Genomic DNA, 18,807 nt, shown 5'->3' with positions numbered 1-18,807 from the left:
ACAAGGCCCCTACATCTTAAATTTTTTTAGTCCACGTAGACAAAACGACATTCCTCACTTAAGGGCCAAGAAGTGCAAGATGCGACATATAGTACTTGGTTCCTTTATCTTTATACCACCACCCCTTGAGAGGAACAACAAAATAGATGTAAAGTTAGGGGGACAATTCATAAGTTCAAAGGGGAAAGAAAAGTGGTGAACTTAATTGTGTCGTGTTGCGACGTTAAATTAGGCGCTTATAATTTGGAGACAATCCAATTTATAGTGTAACTTTTTTTTTCTTTTAGTGTTATTTTTTTGTGTTGTTTTTACAGATTTTGGAGAATTCTGAGTAACCGAAATTCGGAGCTAAGGAGCACGTTTGAGCTTAAGTGTGGGGTGACGACCCTTGATGAAAATTAAGAGAACATGCTACTAGCTAGGCCTAAAGGCCTTAGGGAGTTTTCCTAACCTTTGTTTTAAGTTTTATTTGATGCTTTGGGGACATAGCATCTTTTTAAGTGTGGGGTGGAGGAATGAATTTCTAGCTTTTACTGTTTTATTGAGTCTTTTCTTTTTTAGGATGGGTTACTTGGCTTTTGTTTTTGGTTCTTTTCCTGAAGATAGTCCTTTTGAATCGAGTGCCCTTTATTTTTTTAGGAATAAGTTTATTTTAATTATTATTTTTTTTAAAGAAAAGAAAAGACCCTTTTGAGTGGTGTAAGCTCATGGTTGTGACTTTGCATATAGCTTATTTTATTTTGTAGTTTGTTATGATCATGTATCTCTTAGAAGTGGAATTGATCCATCTTGATTGATACTTGTGCCATGTGTGGTGAGAATTTGTTTATTCAATGTTTTGCATCTTAGTCTAGAACTTTCCCTGCATGTTATTGAAGCGAAATAAAAAGTGTTGCTTTGTTTAGGAGATGGTAATAGGCTTTCTTTGATTTGTCTCGTAAATTTTAGCCTTTTTCAGATATTATATCACTAGTTAGCCTTTTTGAGCCTATTGCCTTTTGTTGGTAGCCATATTTTGCCCTTGACTATTTTGTTGAATCCCTAGTTTTTGCACCCTACTTCCTTGACCACTATAGCATAAACTTTTTCTAATTGTTAAATCTGAAGAAAAGGGATGGTTGAGTGTAAAAGGTGATCAATGATAGCTACAAAGTGTTTAAAAATCCCTCTTTGAAAGAATGTGACATGAACAAAAGAAGTTATCTTGATGATGGCCTTGGTCCTTCCAAGGATATCGTGCACCTTAACGCATGTAAAATACGTAAGTTGAGGGTGGCTATTAAAAAAATAAAATTGAAGCATTCTTGAGATGATGAGAATTACTTGTGAAATAATTGTTGAAGAGAGGGCTGAAAATAAAGAGAAGAAAATAATGGGTGAAGAAGTCTTAAAGTGCAAAATGTTTAAGGAAGTGTAAGTCACTATTATATAGTTTTCCTACCCGTCTTCTAGCCTACATTACAACCCGTTAAAGTCTTATTTGATTCTATTCAAACATGTTTAATTAGTAGAGATGTACATAATGGGGCAAGCCTATGGTTCTTTGTGCATACATATGAGTTTTATTTGTGAGTGTGAGAGTTGTTCTTTGATGCTAAGTCCTTAATTTATATTCAATCTTTTAAATTGAGTGTGTGGACTATTTGTTTTTGTGAGGACACTTGTTTCATAATAGATAGGTGATTTTATTAGCTTTCTTTGATGAGAGTACGCGAGCAAGCCTAAATTTGATGAGTTCAAAGTCCTTCCATGCGGATAGGAGGTTAGAGATTTTTTGTTTATTTGGATGTCTCGCATAATGATTGAGAAGTGTACTTGTTGTTTTGAAATTGGTATATGGCCTAATTGTTTGTATTAACCCAAGTGATGACATTACTAGTGTGATGTATTTGAGATGAGCTTTAATGTTTGCTCGAGGACGAGCAAAAGATTAAGTGTGGGGTGTTGATGTGAGGCAAAAAAATATATATTTTAATCATTATTTGCCTCACATTTATTATTTATATTTGCCTTTTTTGAGCATTGGATTGTGCTAAATAGTGTAATTTATCTGTAAGAGTAAATTAGTGTAAAATTGAAGAAGTTTGAAGCTAAAACAAATTAAAGATGAAAGGTTGAAGAAGGAAATCAAGCAGATAGCTTAATAGATTAAACTTTATAAAATAATATATAATTTGGTGGAAGTAGAATTGGAATTGGAATTGAAAATTCCACGTGGCATCATATGAAGAACGGGCAGGAAACTAGGCAGAGCACTGTTTACGCGTACAGGAATTCTTATTCCTCTTGTATTTGGATTCCTAATTTGTTTTGGACTCAATTATTTTATTTAGGATTTTCTATATTTATAAATAGTTTATAGAAATAATTATTTGGGGAATAAAAAAAATAGTAGGAGAAAAATTATAGGGCATTAAATAAAAAGTCGTCAATAGTTTTTAGGGTTCTTTTCTTCTTCTTATTTTCTTAGAGATTAGTAGCTAAAAGCCCTTGTTATGGGGCAGTAGTTACGGATTGAATGTTAATTATTAAAGGCTTGTTGATAATTCTTGGCTGTCATTATAAGTTACTTCTATATTCTTTTTTTAGTATTTTATGTTTGATCACCATAAGATAAATATATTGTCTAAACTTAAATCGGGAGAGGAGAAGTTAGATAGACCAGAGAATATAGAGAGCTTGATCGACCTATTAAGTTGAGGTGATTTGTGTTCAAGAGTGACGCCCGGATGAACAACTCGCTTGGTTACGAAACAAGATGAAATATAAATGCTCGCCAATTAGTCTATTTATCCCCGTTCAACGATGTAGTTAGATAGCTAACTGGGGTAGACGACTAGAGGTGTGAACCCGACTCATACAATTAACCTTGTAAACCAGTAGCTTGACAACTAAAGTTAGTTCTAAGCCAAGAATATGATACATGAGATTCATTGCATGCTGCAGTCCTGGAATTTTTCAACCATTGTAAGTAATTTTATTATTTTGTTTTGACATTCTTTTCTTTTGGCACTCTTAAATAAATAATTAGACTAGTATAATTTAGTAAAAATAGTTAATTGACAAGTCCTTTGGGTTCGATAATCTGGTTCTTTTAAGAGCCACTATATTACTTGCGCGACCGCATACACTTGCGTGTGCAATTGGGAGCAACATTCCTCAAGACCTTTTTCACTGTATTTGTGGAGAGTATTTTTGTAAACAAATCATTTTAAATAAAAAATTATGCAATGTATGTTATGTATAATACATCAACCAAATCTTGCATTAAAATAATCTCAACATAACTAATGCAACTATAAGCTATTTATCTCAAACAGGATTCTCGTACATCGAACACAATGTTATCGCTCAGGAATTAATTTCATTTACTTAATATATATTTTTCCTAAAGTTGAGGTACCTAATTATTCTGTTCATATATGAAAATATTTTATATTTTTTGAACACTAGTTCATATATGAGGTGTAAAAATGAGAAATGAAGGGGAATCTAAGAAAAAATTGACAAAAGGGAAAGAAAGTTAATTATACTATTTGGTAGGTCCAAATCAAGCATCATTCATAAGACATTTTATGGACCTAATTAATTAAATGTGATAAAAAGACATCCTTTAATTTGTTCCTTAATTATGCAAAAGTTGACAAAAAATTTAGCAGTCAAATCATACTTTTTTTTTTTATAAGTAAGTGGAATTAAAATTTTAATCCCTACCTATTTCTAATCAAAAAGAAAGAAGAAGAAAAAAAGTTTTAAAAGAATACTTCTTTTAAACCTTTCATGAGATTCTTTCTCCATCCTAGCTTTGTCCCATTAAATGTCTTATCTTGACTAGCTCCATATACATTAATTTTAAGATTTAATTTGAGTTATTTACACTAAATATTCTATAATTTTAAAGTGGAAGAACAAATAAACAAACTAAAATACAATAAGAAATCCCTATATAGATGTAAATTACATGTTTTAAGTGTAGGGAACTTATTACTAATGGTAGGTATATATATATATCTTATAGAGTAATTTGTGTTCATTTCTTATTATGAGTTTTGAAAGATATATGTCTCAGAAAATATATATTCACTCTTTTTTTTTTAATCAAATGTGTGAATAAAAATATTTATCTTATGTTTAAATTTCATAATAATTAATACCATGCAGAACATCTTATTTATTGTTTTAACTTATATTTTAATAATTATAGTTGAATGTATTTAATTATGAGTATACCTCATAGGGAGTGTAAGTGTACGATTTTCAAATTATATGGGTATATATATAAATGTTTGATTTTTATAGACATTAGGTGTATCCGATTATTTGATCAGCAAAAGATTACATTATATTTGTCTTTGTTCTCTCATAAATAAGTTATATTTGCTCCACTATAGTTTTTCAACATATATATTTATCCCTTTCATCCAACTTTAGAATCATGTTTATCCTTGTACTCTAAAAAAATCATATTTTCTCCTATTGCGTTAAATCTTCATGTCCCACCTTAATTTTTCTATATGACGTCTACGGGACACAATTTTCCTCAATTAAATCTATTGACTCATTTAAACTCTTTTAATACCCCCATCGCTCGATCCACTAAAAAAAAAATATAACTCAAAAGTTTCATTAGTCATCCAGAGTGGATATGATTTCACCACTCAAATCTTGTCCAAATTAAAAATCAACATTTGTTATTGAGATAACATAATAACAAATGGAAATTGTGAAATTGCATTGATAGGGAGAAGTGTAATAACATATGACATATGCATACATTTTTTATCGTAGATAAATAAAATTGAAAATTTGTTTTTGATAGAATCATCAATCGCTTTAATAAGTGGAATATAGGTGGTATGATCAAGTCGTATTCATTTTGAAATCACTAGATCCACGTACAGAGCAAGGATAACTTGTATGAGGACAAGCACACGAGGTTATTTGATGTACGTACAACATATATATTGTCCTCTAATTAGTCTTTGTATATATATATATATATATTATATATATGTATGTTTCTTATCCTTTGGAGGACCAAAAAAAAAATGGAATTGAGACCACATTTTCCCATCAAAGAAAACAACAATTTAAAGTTCAAACTATCTCATTCCCAGTCTCAATCTTTGAATCAATAATATAATGCCATAAATGTGCTATAGCTTTATCAAACTTTGTTTTTATTGTTATTCTGTTATGTTTCGTATTTTGTTGGTGATATTTTTTTAGGATCTAAATAAAGCCTTTTTTAAGTATAATGACTCGTGTAACTTTAAAGTTGAATGAAAAAAATAAGTATATTGTAAAAAAATATAACAAACGATAATTCGGCACTAGTGGAATAGGAGTAATAAGAGACAAATATGGTAATGGAGTGGTAGGCTTCATGAGAAACATATATGAAGCAACAAATATTGTTTCTGAACTATTGGCGTTGCAAAAAGGCTTAACTATTGCACTAACCTATAACTTAACGCCACTTGAAATTAATGTAGACAGAGTAAACTGTCAGGATATCCTCCACTATCTAGCAAATGATCATCCATCCTACTCTAATATTTTGACTGATTGCAGGGAACTTCTACTTAAACTTGGAAACCCTCCGGTGCAGCATAAATACAAGGAAGAAAATCAAGTGGCAGATACCTTGGCTAAGGAGGGGTCTAGACTGAAGGAAGCTAACTCCCTCGTACTTTGGACAGCTCCTCCGTTGATTGTTTCTAGTAGAATACAAGCAGATAAAGTAGGACCTCTTTATGTTAGGCTAAAAAAATCCTCTTCTACTATAGAAGGTATTATGTGTATAATGTAAACCCAATCCCTTTCCCGAATGTTACTAGCCATACTCGGCCATTTACTTGTACTAATGCATATTAAATTATAATATATCATCTTGTTTACCAAAAAGAAAACTCAAATTTCACTAGTTTAGAGCTAAATTACGTATTTTTTCGCAAGTTTTCGAATTACATTTTGTGTCAAATTTCGGTCTGTAGATACATGTATATGGCACATCTAGATGTATGTATATGACACATCTAGATACATCATGTACCTTAGATATGTGAGGTCAAATTTAATGTGTAATTTGTTTCAGATACAATGTATCCAAGTGGATAATTCTCATGTATTTGTCTCTCGGTTGCCTCTCTCCATTCTCGCTCATCTCTCTTCCTATATATTTGTATTTAAGAATGTATCTGATATCCCAAATATATGTATCTCGTATGATTCACATATATTATCTAGGATACACAAATTGTCTCGCTACCCTCCTTCCTACCTTGCTCGCCTCTCTCCCTATGTATTTGTATTTCAGAATGTATCTAATATCTCAGATACATGTATATAGTGTGATTCACATGTAGCTGAGATCCACATACTCTCTTGCTTCCCTCTCTCCTATGTCACTCACCTCTCTCTCTATGTGATTACAAAAACACATATGTATCTAACTTGAAATCTGATATGACAATATGTAATTATTTCATACTAAAGAGATAATTAATAAATATGATAGAATCATAGAATTTATGTTAGTTTAATTAGATAATTTTTCCTAAATATAACTTATTTTTTGTGCTTGTTTTTGTCCCAGCTTTATGCTTATGACTTGTGAGTTATGGCAATTCCATTCTCGCCCACATACAAGCAGATACGGTGTGGGTATTTTATTATTATGTTAGCATAAGAGATGGTTTTAACGAACTACTATAAGCTAAAATAACGGTCTATATCATTACATCAAAAATAATTTTTAGCGATAATTAATTAATAATAAAAGTTTAATTGTCATTAAACATGTTTTTTTAAAAGCAATTACTAGTGACAATTACATTTTAGCACTCTCTATAAATACCCCTAAAACTTGTAGCAACGTTGGATATAATGAGAATTAGCTAATGTTGGTAAAAAAGTTAACACTCTTGGCAAGGGCGTAGCTAGAGCTACCCCATGGTGTCCAACTGGACACCCTTCGTAGGAAAATTACATTGTATATATATATATATGTCAAATTCTACATTTAAAGGATATATATTTAAAGTTGGACACCCTTGACAAAAGTTATGCCTTTGACGTAGTGGTAGTAGGTGTCCATTTGAGTGAAGGGGTTTTGAGTTTGAACCTCAAATAACACTATGTTTTTTTATTTTATTTTGACAGCCACCAACCATTATTCTTGGACACTGTTAATTAAATTTCTGGCTCCACCACTGACTCTTGGTTAATGTGCATATTTATTACTGCTAAAAATTATTATCGCAAAAATTTCATTCAGTTGGAACTATGTAATGAAGATGGGAATTGCAATATTGCATTGATAGGAAGAAGTGTGTAATCATGTATATGACATGCATATATACAATTTTACAATCGATAAAAAAAGTTGAAAATCTATTTTTAATAAAGTCGTCAATCATTTTAATCAGTCGAATATAGGTGGTACGCTCAAGTCGTATTCATTTTGAAATCACCAAATTCACATAGCAAGGATAAGTTGTATGAGAACAAGCACACGAGGTCATGTGATGTACGTAGAACATAATGTCCTCTAATTAGTCTTTGTATCTATCTTTCTTATCCTTTGGAGGACAAAAAAAAAAAAGGGAATTGAGACCACATTTTCCCATCAAAGAAAACAACAATTTAAAGTTCAAACTATCTCATTCCCAGTCTCAATCTTTGAATCAATAATGCCACAAATGTGCCATAACTTTATCAAACTTTTGTTTTATTGTTATGGTTCGTATTTTCGTTGGTGATATATTTTTTTAGGACGTACAATTGAATATTCATCATTTACTTGAATTATAAATTGATTGTTTTCATCCTTTGAATAAAAGACCTAGGCCCTTGTAATTTTGTCTATTAATTATACAATTTGTAGTGTACCGGTCTGTATCAAAAGTAATGACAGATTCTAAAACAGTTGTCTTGTTCAATATTTGATTACACTATATAAGTTTGTTTGTATATAATAATATAAATATTCTCAATTCTGTAAATTTTGTACTTTATTGTTTGACGGAAGCTAGTTATTTGTTCTCTTGTTTAACATTATTTCAAGACACGTATGTATTTCTTGGAGATGTTGAGAGTTTTGATATTTTTTCCTTGGTTTTTTGGGATGCGTGCACGGTCCATGGATGTTTTGGACTTGAAAACATACATGATTAGATTTCAAGGTCAACATGGATCACACATTTTTAAAGACTACTATGCCTCAAAAATCAAGAGTTAAATCGTTAAAAACACATTTAAATTATCACTTTTTTACGAGTCTCATGGTCTAATTATCAATTTGAGATTTTTGTTACCTAAACTTTTACCAATTATGTATTAAACATACCTCAAACTGATTAGGTTAACTATCAGTTGTTTCTTTTTCCTACCTAAATTATCATCATCTACTCAACTAGGTGTGTTTGAATACATAAATGATGATAGTTCAGTTGAAAAAATGGAACAACTAATAGTTAAAATATAAAACTCGCAAAAATATGACTATTCAAATGTGTTTTTTTACCATCATCTCACAAACTAAAGCCTCAAATTTAATAGAATTTGCCTACTCTAGACTATGGAGTCATAAAATTATAAAGGTGGGGATATGTTGAATTTAACAAAATTCCACTATATATGGATTTATTAGTGCTGCATTTTTTTTTTTTTTTTGGAGGGGACAAAGTACTTATGCAATTGTTGTGTTTAGTATATCGCAAATTTGATCGACTCTAGTTTTAAGTGATGAATATAAGGGGTCAGCAAAGACCTCATAATAAAGCTTCTTAATTATGCTAAAGCTGAAGTAATCATTAAAGGTATCCAAAATTATGTCCTAAGTTGATAATTTTTTGCTTTGACAAGAATTTTAGATACATAGCGTCTAAAGTTAGATTTGACAAAGCTTATTTATATAAAATGTTTAAAATTCATATATATAAAATGTTTAAAATTCATATGAAACATAGGTTGAAATTCAATTATTTTTGTATGAACTTCAACCATTTTTATATGAAGTTATATATATAAATGAATATCAACAACTTTTTCTTTTCTGAACTTCAAACATTTTATTTGAAATTAGGTTTTGACAAGTTTAATTTTAATACCTCATATTTGAAGTTATTTCAAAGTAAATGCAATAAGAAAACTATAAGTTAAATAGTGATCAATGTCTAAGCTACTGGAGAAATTTCTACAATAATGGTGCAAACAAAAAAAGGAAAAAACTAGCTAATCAGACAAACATTGTTTACTAATTATCTCTATAGTTATAGTTAGAAGTAACTACATATTGTCTCACTAATTAATAATATCATATCAGATTTCAAGTCAGATACAGCTAGATACATATATTTTTGCTACAAGATACACTAAAATAGAAAGAGAAGCGAATGAGAGGATGAGAGAGGCGAGTAAGATCTCAAGATACATGTGAATCATCCTCATATACATGTGAATCACACTAGATACATGTATTTGGATACCAGTTACGCGAAGAGAGGCGAGTGAGAGAGGAGAGTCTCAAGCGAGATAGGAGAGAGGCGAGTGAGAGAGTCAGATACATGTGAATCCACTTTGATATAATGTATCTAAAACAAATTATACCTAATTTTGATCTCATGTATGAGATACACGTATTCAGACGCGCCAGATACATGTATCCAAAGTCCAAAGTCTGATAGATTCGTCATATTACAAACTAGCATCAATCTAAGTAATTGACTTCTAAACTAGTAGGATGTTGTGAGTCACTCAAGAAAATATTGTCGGAAAAAAAACAAAAATAATAAAACCCAAATCTTTTATGATTGGGTCAAAATAGCAGGTTGGGCCCAAAACCTGTTAGGCACGGCTCAGCTGCTTCCTGCCAGGCCAACACAACAGGTCAAAATAGCGGATTTCATGAAAAGCAATAGTCAAGGCCCATATGAAGTGCATGTGAAATGTGTACTGATAAAAATGTATATATATATATATATATATTATGAAGAGTGTATATGAAAAGTGTACATGTAAAAATGTGTACAAAGTGTATATATATATTGTATGAAGAGTGGATGTACTGATAAAAATATATATAGTATGTATATATATATATATATATATATATATATATATATATATATATATATATATGGCCAAGAAATGAATATAAAGTGTATATGAAAAGCTTATTGATATTGGAAGGCTAAGTACTTCAACTGCGATATGAAAACTTATTTCACCCTTTTAGGTTTTTTTAGTTGGAACTTTAGGTCAGAGGCGAATTGAAAGTTAAACAGTGGCAATTCTAAAGATTCCCGAGGGAAAAAATAGATATATATAGCATATAATATACCTTTTCAGCTAGTATACTTCATATTTAAAACACGATGAAGATCTCTGTTAAACCAAGAGGCAAGTTGATGTAACTACAGATGAGTTAGTAGTAACTCAAGCTGTTAAGAAGTGGTTAGAAGTTAGTTAGCTAGTTAGTTAGAGTGACAACTAAGAGGTTTACTAATTGGAGCGTAATTCAGATTGTATAAATACTATTGATGTGTAACTAATTCATCAAGTTGGAATTTATGTGAATTGAGATTCTCTTTCAGCTTCTTCTTTTTTTCTCTGCTTTGCCTCTAGAACATTCACAGCCATGAATGTTAACATGGTATCAAAGCCTCGATCAGCAAGAAGGATCGTCTAAAGCTCAGTTCATCAGTTTCAGCGTAGCAGGAAGATACATATCATGGTGATGGATGGTGTAAACACTGATCCTGCGTCTTCTTCTGTTCTAGGCACAAATCGAGTTGTGATTGATCACAATCACCCTCTGTTTCTTCATCCAAATGATACTCCAGGTAGTTCTCTTGTTTCTCTTCAGCTTACTGGATCTGCAAATTATGCTCTGTGGAGCAGATCTATGAAATTAGGTTTGCTAGGAAAGAGTAAACTAGGATTTATCGATGGAAGACACACTAAAGATAAGTTTGATGCATTTACATGATCAATGGGAGAAAGTGAATGTTGTAGTGTTGTCATGGATCATGAATGCTGTGAAATCTGATCTTCTGAGCAACATCATCTATGCTTCGAATGCTCACAAGGTGTGGCTTGATTTACAGGAGAGATTTGATACTATTAATGGTTCTAGAATATTCTATCTTCATAGGGAGATCGTTACTCTTACACAAGGAACTCAGTCTGTATCTGATTATTTCTCTAAAATGAGAACTCTCTGGGATGAATTTGATGCACTCATGCCATGTCCAGGGTGTAATTGTCCTGAATCTCGCAATTACTCTCAACACTGTGGTTATCAGAGATTTTTACAGTTTCTCATGGGCCTTAATGAAACATATGCTCAATGTAGAAGTCAATTTCTAATGATGTCTCCGCTTCCTACTCTAAATAAGGCCTACTCACTGGTAATTAGTCAGGAAAGTCAGAGATCCATAACTAGTTTATCACCAGTAAGTCAGGTAGCTGAGTCTATTGAAGGAGCGGGTTTCTTCAGTCATAAAGGAGGAACTAGAGTAAATAATTATAGGAATAACTACAACGGAGGTACCATGAATTCAGGGAGAAACTTTTCAGGAGGAGGCTCGAGTTCTGGAGGAAACTACTCAAGCAGGATGCCTCCTGCAAGTGGAGTTAGACCACCAAAGAAAAGCTCAATCATATGTGAGTATTGCAACTATAATGGTCACACCAAAGAGAAGTGTTACAAACTGATTGGGTATCCACCTGAGTGGCCCTCATCTAAGAAGAAATGAATGTTTGCTAATCAAGTAAGAAACTATGGTCATTCTGAATCCGGAGTGAATTGTTCTAGTGATTCTGAGACAACGACTCAATGCAATCTAGGAACTACTCAAACCAGTGCAACTTCATATGGTTCCCTTTCTCATATTTCACTCAAAAGCAATACTCTCAGATTATTCAGATAATTAGCAAAGGTAATGAGGAGATAGTTCCCACTCAGACTGCAAATGCACATACAGACTGCTTCCCTTTCTAATAATGTAGATACTAGTTAGATAATGGATACAGGTGCATCCAATCATATGACCTCAAATTATCGTATGCTATCGAATTATACTGAGGTTTCAAATCCTGAGAAGAGCAAGGTTTATCTACCTACAGGAGGGACAATACAAGTATCTCATACTGGAAGCTCCCATGTTTTAAATGATATGGTCACTAATGTTCTATTCCTACCAGATTTCTAGTTTAATTTGCTATCAGTTTCCAAGTTGACTAAGGAATTACAATTCTCTGTGGCATTCTTTCCTAACTTCTGCTTGTTTCAGGATCTCTACATTGGCATGGTGAATGGGATTGGTAGAGAGAGTCAGGGGTTGTATGTGTTGAAGGACAACACTGTCACTCATTCTCAACAGTGTTCTTCTTATAGTTGTGCAAGTTCTATTAACCAAAGGTCTAATTCTAGCAGTCTATAGCATAAAAGATTAGGTCATGCTCTCCCCCGGAAGTGATCAAGAAGCATGAGAGTCTTTAACATTTAGTCCTTGCAGATCATGTATGCACTGTCTGTCCTTTAGCTAAACACACAAAATTACCTTTTTAGATTAGTATGTCTAGTTCTAAGTCTTCATTCGATATGTTGCATTGTGATATATGGGGTCCTTATAGAGTTCCCTCTCATAACAACAAAAGATACTTTCTCACTATTGTTGATGATTACTCTAGATACACATGGTTGTTTCTGATGCAATTCAAGTCTGAAGCTATTGTTGTTCTACGAGATTTTCTTACAAGAATAATGAATCTGCTTTCTACTACTGTTAAGGTGCTACGAACTGATAATGGTTGTGAATATTTTAGCACTGAATTTCAACTTCTTATGTCTACTCTTGGCATTTTGCATCAGAGTTCATGTGTCTACACCCCACAACAAAATGGGATGGTAGAAAGAAAACACAGAACTATACTAAATGTAGCCAGGTCTCTTAGGTTTCAAGCTGGAGTACCCTTGAAGTTTTGGGGGAATGTGTCACTATTGTTGTGTACATCATTAATAGAGTGCCCTCGAAATTGTTACATTTCAAGTCCTCTTTTGAACTTCTCTACAAACATCCTCCTTCCCTATCCCATTTAAGGGTGTTTGAGTTATGCCTCCACCACATCCATTTCAGACAAATTTGCTGCTAGAGCAGTTCCTGGTGTCTTCATGGGATACTCCTCCACAAAAAAAGGCTACTCTATCTATGATCTTCAGTCCCAATCCTTCTTTGTCAGTAGAAATATAGTGTTTCATGAGTCCATATTTCGTTTCCTTCATACCAAGTCTCTTGGTTCTTCTCTCATCTGGAAGTTCCTTCTAGTAGTCCTTCTCCAAGCCCACCACCTCCTCAGCCTATTCCTCAGCCTCCACCACAAATCTTCTCACCAGTTGAACCAAGAAAATCTACCAAAATCAGACATCCTCCCAACTGGATGACTGATTTTGTTACTCTCTCATCTCACAATTGTTCCTATCCCATGTCTTCCTATGACTCTTATTCTCATCTTTCACAATCGTATAAACATGCCCTCCATGCCTACTCCTCTATCTCTGAAACTTCCTCTTTCCAGCAAGCTTCCTCAGATCCATCTTGGGTACAGGCTATGCAACTTGAAATAAATGTTTTAGAATTCGAACCTGGTATGTTGTAGAACTTCCTCCTGGTAAGGTTCTTATTGGTTGTAAGTGGGTGTACAAGGTGAAATATAAATCTTCTGGTGAAGTGGAAAGGTACAAGGCTCGTTTAGTAGCAAAGGGTTATAGCCAGCAGGCTGGTATAGATTACTCTGAGACCTTTTCTCCTGTTGCTAAAATGGTCACAGTCATGTCTTTAATAGCACTTGCAGCTTCCAAACAGTGGTGTATTTTTTAGATGGATGTCCATAATGCTTTTTTAAATGGTGATTTGGTGGAAGAGGTGTATATGCATATTCCTGAAGGGTTTGCCAGACAGGGGGAGTCTAAGATGGTTTGCAAACTTCATAAGTCATTGTATGGACTTAAACAAGCTCCAAGACAGTGGAATAAGAACTGACTGATGCTCTTATTCAGATGGGATTCACTTAAAGTCATTATGATTACTCGATGTTTACCAAGAAGTCAGGAGAAGAGTTGGTGATAATTCTAGTGTATGTAGATGACTTACTAGTTATTGGAAATAATTTGGTCTTGATCAATAAAGCAAGGGAAGATTTGAAGCACAAATTAAAGATGAAGGATCTTGGAGAACTTAAGTTCTTCTTGGGGATTGAAGTAGCTAGATCACAAGAGGAAATCATGATATGCCAAAGAAAATATGCATTAGAGTTAGTTTCAGAAACTGGTTTGAGTGGATCAAAGCCAGTCAATGCACCACTTGAAGTTAATCAGAAATTGACTTCTGTGGAATATGACAAAAATATATCTACCAAGACAGGACACAATGATGAAACTTTGAAAGATCCTACAACTTATCAAAGGCTAGTAGGGAAACTTTTGTACCTAACAATGACCAGGTTGGACATAGCTTTTGCAGTTCAAGTCCTTAGCCAATACATGCATTGTCCAAAAAGATCTCATATGGAAGGTGCACTGAGAGTTGTAAGATATATCAAGGGCTCACCGGGAATGGGTTTACTGATGCCATCTCAAACTACTAGTCAACTATTTGCCTATTGTGATTCAGACTGGGGTGCTTGTCTGGAAACAAGAAAATTTGTTACTGGGTATTTGGTGAAGTTTGGCGGAGCTGTAATATCTTGAAAGTCCAAGAAACAGGAGACTGTGTCAAGAAGTTCAGCTGAAGCTGAGTTTAAAAGCATGGCTGCATGTACTGCAGAACTCACTTGGCTGATAGGGCTGTTCAGAGAATTGGGAGTGCATATTAACAACCTATAGACCTAATGTGTGATAGTAAAGTTGCAATTCAAATAGCAGCAAATTCTATATTCCATGAAAGAACTAAACATATTGACATTGATTGTCACTTTGTAAGAGAAAGAATCACTCAAGGCGTGATTAGAACTGATCATGTATCAACAGAAGAGCAACTGGCAGACATACTTACAAAAGGCTTGGGAAGATCTCAACATGAATACTTAGTAAGTAAAATTGGACTTAAGAACATGTTTCAACCATCAACTTGAGAGGGGGTGTTAAACTAAGAGGCAAGTTGATGTAACCACAAATGAGTTAGTAGTAACTCAAGCTGTTAAGAAGTGGTTAGAAGTTAGTTAGCTAGTTAGTTAGAGTGACAACTAAGAGGTTTACTAATTGAAGCTTAATTCAGATTGTATAAATACTATTGATGTGTAACTGATTCATCAAGTTGGAATTTATGTGAATTGAGATTCTCTTTCAGCTTCTTCTTTTTTTCTCTTCTTTGCCTCTAGAACATTCACAACCATGAATGTTAACAATCTCTCCACGGATTAAGAGGGAAAGTCTCTTCTTTTTTTCCCTTTAAATCTACCACGGATATATATACATGAATATATATGTGCATCTCACACATATACAATAAGTAAACATAATTTGAACGGATATACATAGTGATACACATGGATATACACCACGTATATCCATGTGTATCAATACAACTTTGAATTTTCCTCTTCTTTTTATGATTACAGCATTATAGAGGAAAAGTATGTTTTCTTCAATTGCAAATTATTGTTTTGTGTTGAAAGTGTATTTAGAATCTAGAGAGAAAGAAAATCTTGAATCCAGACGAGATATTTATTTTTGACTTATCTTCCTTTCATATCATTTCGAAACAAGAACCATTTGTTTATAGCACGACTCAAATTTAGCATCTAAGTTATGATAGTGCACATGTTAAAGCTACTATCCATAAGGCGAATCATCTAAGCAATATCACACTCACATATATAAATTATTTTCCACATTGGGGAACTTGTTTAATCATGCCTTTTGGCTAAACAAAGATTATAGCTAACACTTTGAGCTTGCAAGATTATTTATTAAAAATTGTATCAATAATCGTTTTGTAGAGAAACTTCCACATTGATTCCTACTTTTTGGAGGAAATAATTTAAGGTAGTTGTGCACTTATCCTATTGAGTGTAATTGCAAATTAAACAAGTGTATATTGAGGCTAAGGCATTCTAATTAGGTTGCGTTACGTTACTCAAATCATTTTAGATATTTCTTTAGCTTTCTTAAAACTTTCTCTATTCTGTGTTTATCGTTGATGGATAACTTATTTCATCATTAATGTCTATGTCTATATATATATATATATATATATATATATATATGGAGAGAGAAGTGTTAAAAACACTCTTAAACTTGCCGCAAATTATAAGTTTTGTCTTCAAACTATTAACAACATTAAAAACACTCTTCTACTTGACTAATTAAACTTATATATACACTCCCGATCTATCATATGACAGAACACATGGTTTCAAACTCATGTAGGAGCATGCCACTCTTAATAAAAAGTTGAGAAAATTAAAGTGTTGAAAACACTCCTAAACTTGGCGAGAATTTAGTGATGTATATCACTCATTTTGTAAGATCGGGGGTGTACTTAAGACTGTTAATATATATATATAAATAAAAGAAATAAGTGAGCTATCCTTTTTTTTCATGGTGAAGGCCAATCTTACCGATGACATAAAGTTTTATAAGTGATTTATATGCAGAGAGATCTGTTAATAGGATATGGACATAATTTGATAGTTTACTAACAATAGTGTTTTTTTAATAGTGGAGAAGCAATTTTGAACCATTTAAAACCAAACATATGGCATCCCCCCCCCCCCCCCCCCTCCCCCCTTATTTTCAATAATTTAGGGGCATTTTGGCCCTTTTTCATATATAATTAAATAATCTATATAAAAAAATATAAATTTAAATAATACTAGCAACTAGAGCGATAAATATGGTTTTTTTTATAAATAAACTTTTTTTGTTCTTATCAAATTTTAAAATGATAAATTATTTTAACTCAAAAATACCTAAAATAAGTCAATCAAAATATATTCTAAGTAGGCCGTGGAAATGTAGGAGCTTAATTTAGAATAAGACATGTCATTTAATTTCTTCTTAGCCAATTGGCACATTGAGTGTCCCATTGTAAGTATAAGTTAGGTCAAAATACTTTATTGCAGAATTAAAAGTCTCTATATTCGAAATTAGCTCTGTTTTTTTTTTTTTGGGTCCTCATTATGTAGGAATTACTCTAACATAAAATTCTAACTTTTATTTTAATCTATACAATGTTTATATTCCTTCAGTTTATTTTTTACTTACTCATCAACCTAAAAAAAAATTCACTTTTACTTGTCATCTTGAATATATATATTTTTTTAAAATATTTTATTCTTAGCAATAATTATTTATTACTCAAATTAATTTTCAAGATCTAATATTAAGTTTTATTTTCACATTTATTTATTACTTAATGCTAATAAATTAAAATGGCATATAATACATACATGTGTTAACAATTTGATCTTAGTTGACATCTATGTCATCTAATTTTAGATGTGCATAAGTAGACAATTGAACTTGTAGAGACTTGTACAAATAAACACGTGCATCCTACTTGACGTCTTACATTGTAATTCACATCCTATATGACATCTTATAAGTATGTACTTATGAATAATCAAAATTGAAAGGCCAAATACACATATAGCCCCTTTAACTTGCCCTCATTTTTTATTTTGACACTTTATCTTAGCTTTGTTCAATTTTAACACTTCAACCCTATTTTTAATGTACCATTTAAACACAAGATACTAATTTTATGATTTCTTTAATTCTATTTATGTTTTTTTAACTGAAGTTTTGCATTTAAAAAATCAACGTATGTTTATTAGTTTTCATAAAAAATATTATAAAATTAACTAATGGACATTATATTTTTTCTAAACAATAATTTCTTTTTAGAATCTTTCTATAGTTTTTTGCGTGAAAAATAACCGATGAATGTTGATTTTTTTAATTAAAAAAATCATTAACAGCCCGACGAAATCTATCGAGTTTTAGCATTTTTAATAGTCTTTTTAGCAATGAACATGTCTCTCTTTTTTTTTACTTGGTTTTTAAATGAGTTTATTTATTTGTATTTGGTGAAATTAAAATTACAAAGCGAGTATTTGCGTTAAATTCAGATAAACTGAATGATATGAAAAAAATATTAAAATATGTGGTGTTATTTAATTTAATTGAATGTCTAAGAAAGAAAATCAAAGCACTTTCGTTGATTTATTTTCGTGCAAAAAATACAGAGAAAATCTCAAAAAATTGTTATTATTTCAAAAAAATCGATGTTTGTTTGTTATTTTATTTTTTGCGAAAATTAACAAACACACGTTGATTTTTAAAATACGATACTACAATTGAAGAACATAAATAAAAATAAAGAAATCATAAAAAATAATGTTTCGTGTTTAAATAAACATAAAAAAAATAGAGTTTAAGGATTAAAATGAAACTAGACTAATAGCCCGTTTGGATTGACTTAAAAAAGTAACTTTTAAAAAGTAACTTTTCAAAGTGCTGGAACTTATTTTTAAAATAAGTAGTTATATGTTTGGATAAAAGTGTTGCAGTTGAAAAAAGAGTTGTTGATGTGTTTGGCAAATAAGTGCTGGTAAACATTTTTTTTTATCAAAATGTCTGAAATACCCTTTAAGTTGTTAACATGATGAAAAGTTGATTAATTTAAGGTTTTTATACTTTAAAAAAAATTAAAACAAAATTAATTTATATTTTACATCCATAAGTAATAATATTTTCATATCATTCACATATTTCTTTACCACCACAAATTATTTATA

General features: G+C 31.8%; 2 protein-coding genes across 2 annotated transcripts in view; both read left to right on the top strand.

Moving 5' to 3' along the window:
* Positions 1-18,807, top strand: part of LOC125823662 (uncharacterized) — a 608,951-nt gene that overhangs the window by 547,284 nt on the left and 42,860 nt on the right. The gene's annotated exons all lie outside the window — the stretch shown is intronic.
* On the top strand, positions 14,099-14,755 carry LOC125823607 (uncharacterized mitochondrial protein AtMg00810-like). Its single transcript, XM_049502953.1, has one exon. The coding sequence runs from the start codon at positions 14,099-14,101 to the stop codon at positions 14,753-14,755; it is 657 nt and encodes a 218-aa protein (XP_049358910.1).

Source organism: Solanum verrucosum, unplaced genomic scaffold, assembly GCF_900185275.1.
Source record: "Solanum verrucosum unplaced genomic scaffold, falcon-dt-bn FXZP01000093.1, whole genome shotgun sequence".
Taxonomy (NCBI): Eukaryota; Viridiplantae; Streptophyta; class Magnoliopsida; order Solanales; family Solanaceae; genus Solanum; species Solanum verrucosum.
The sequence above is the reverse complement of the archived record's forward strand: the minus strand, read 5'-3'. Positions and strand labels throughout refer to the sequence as shown.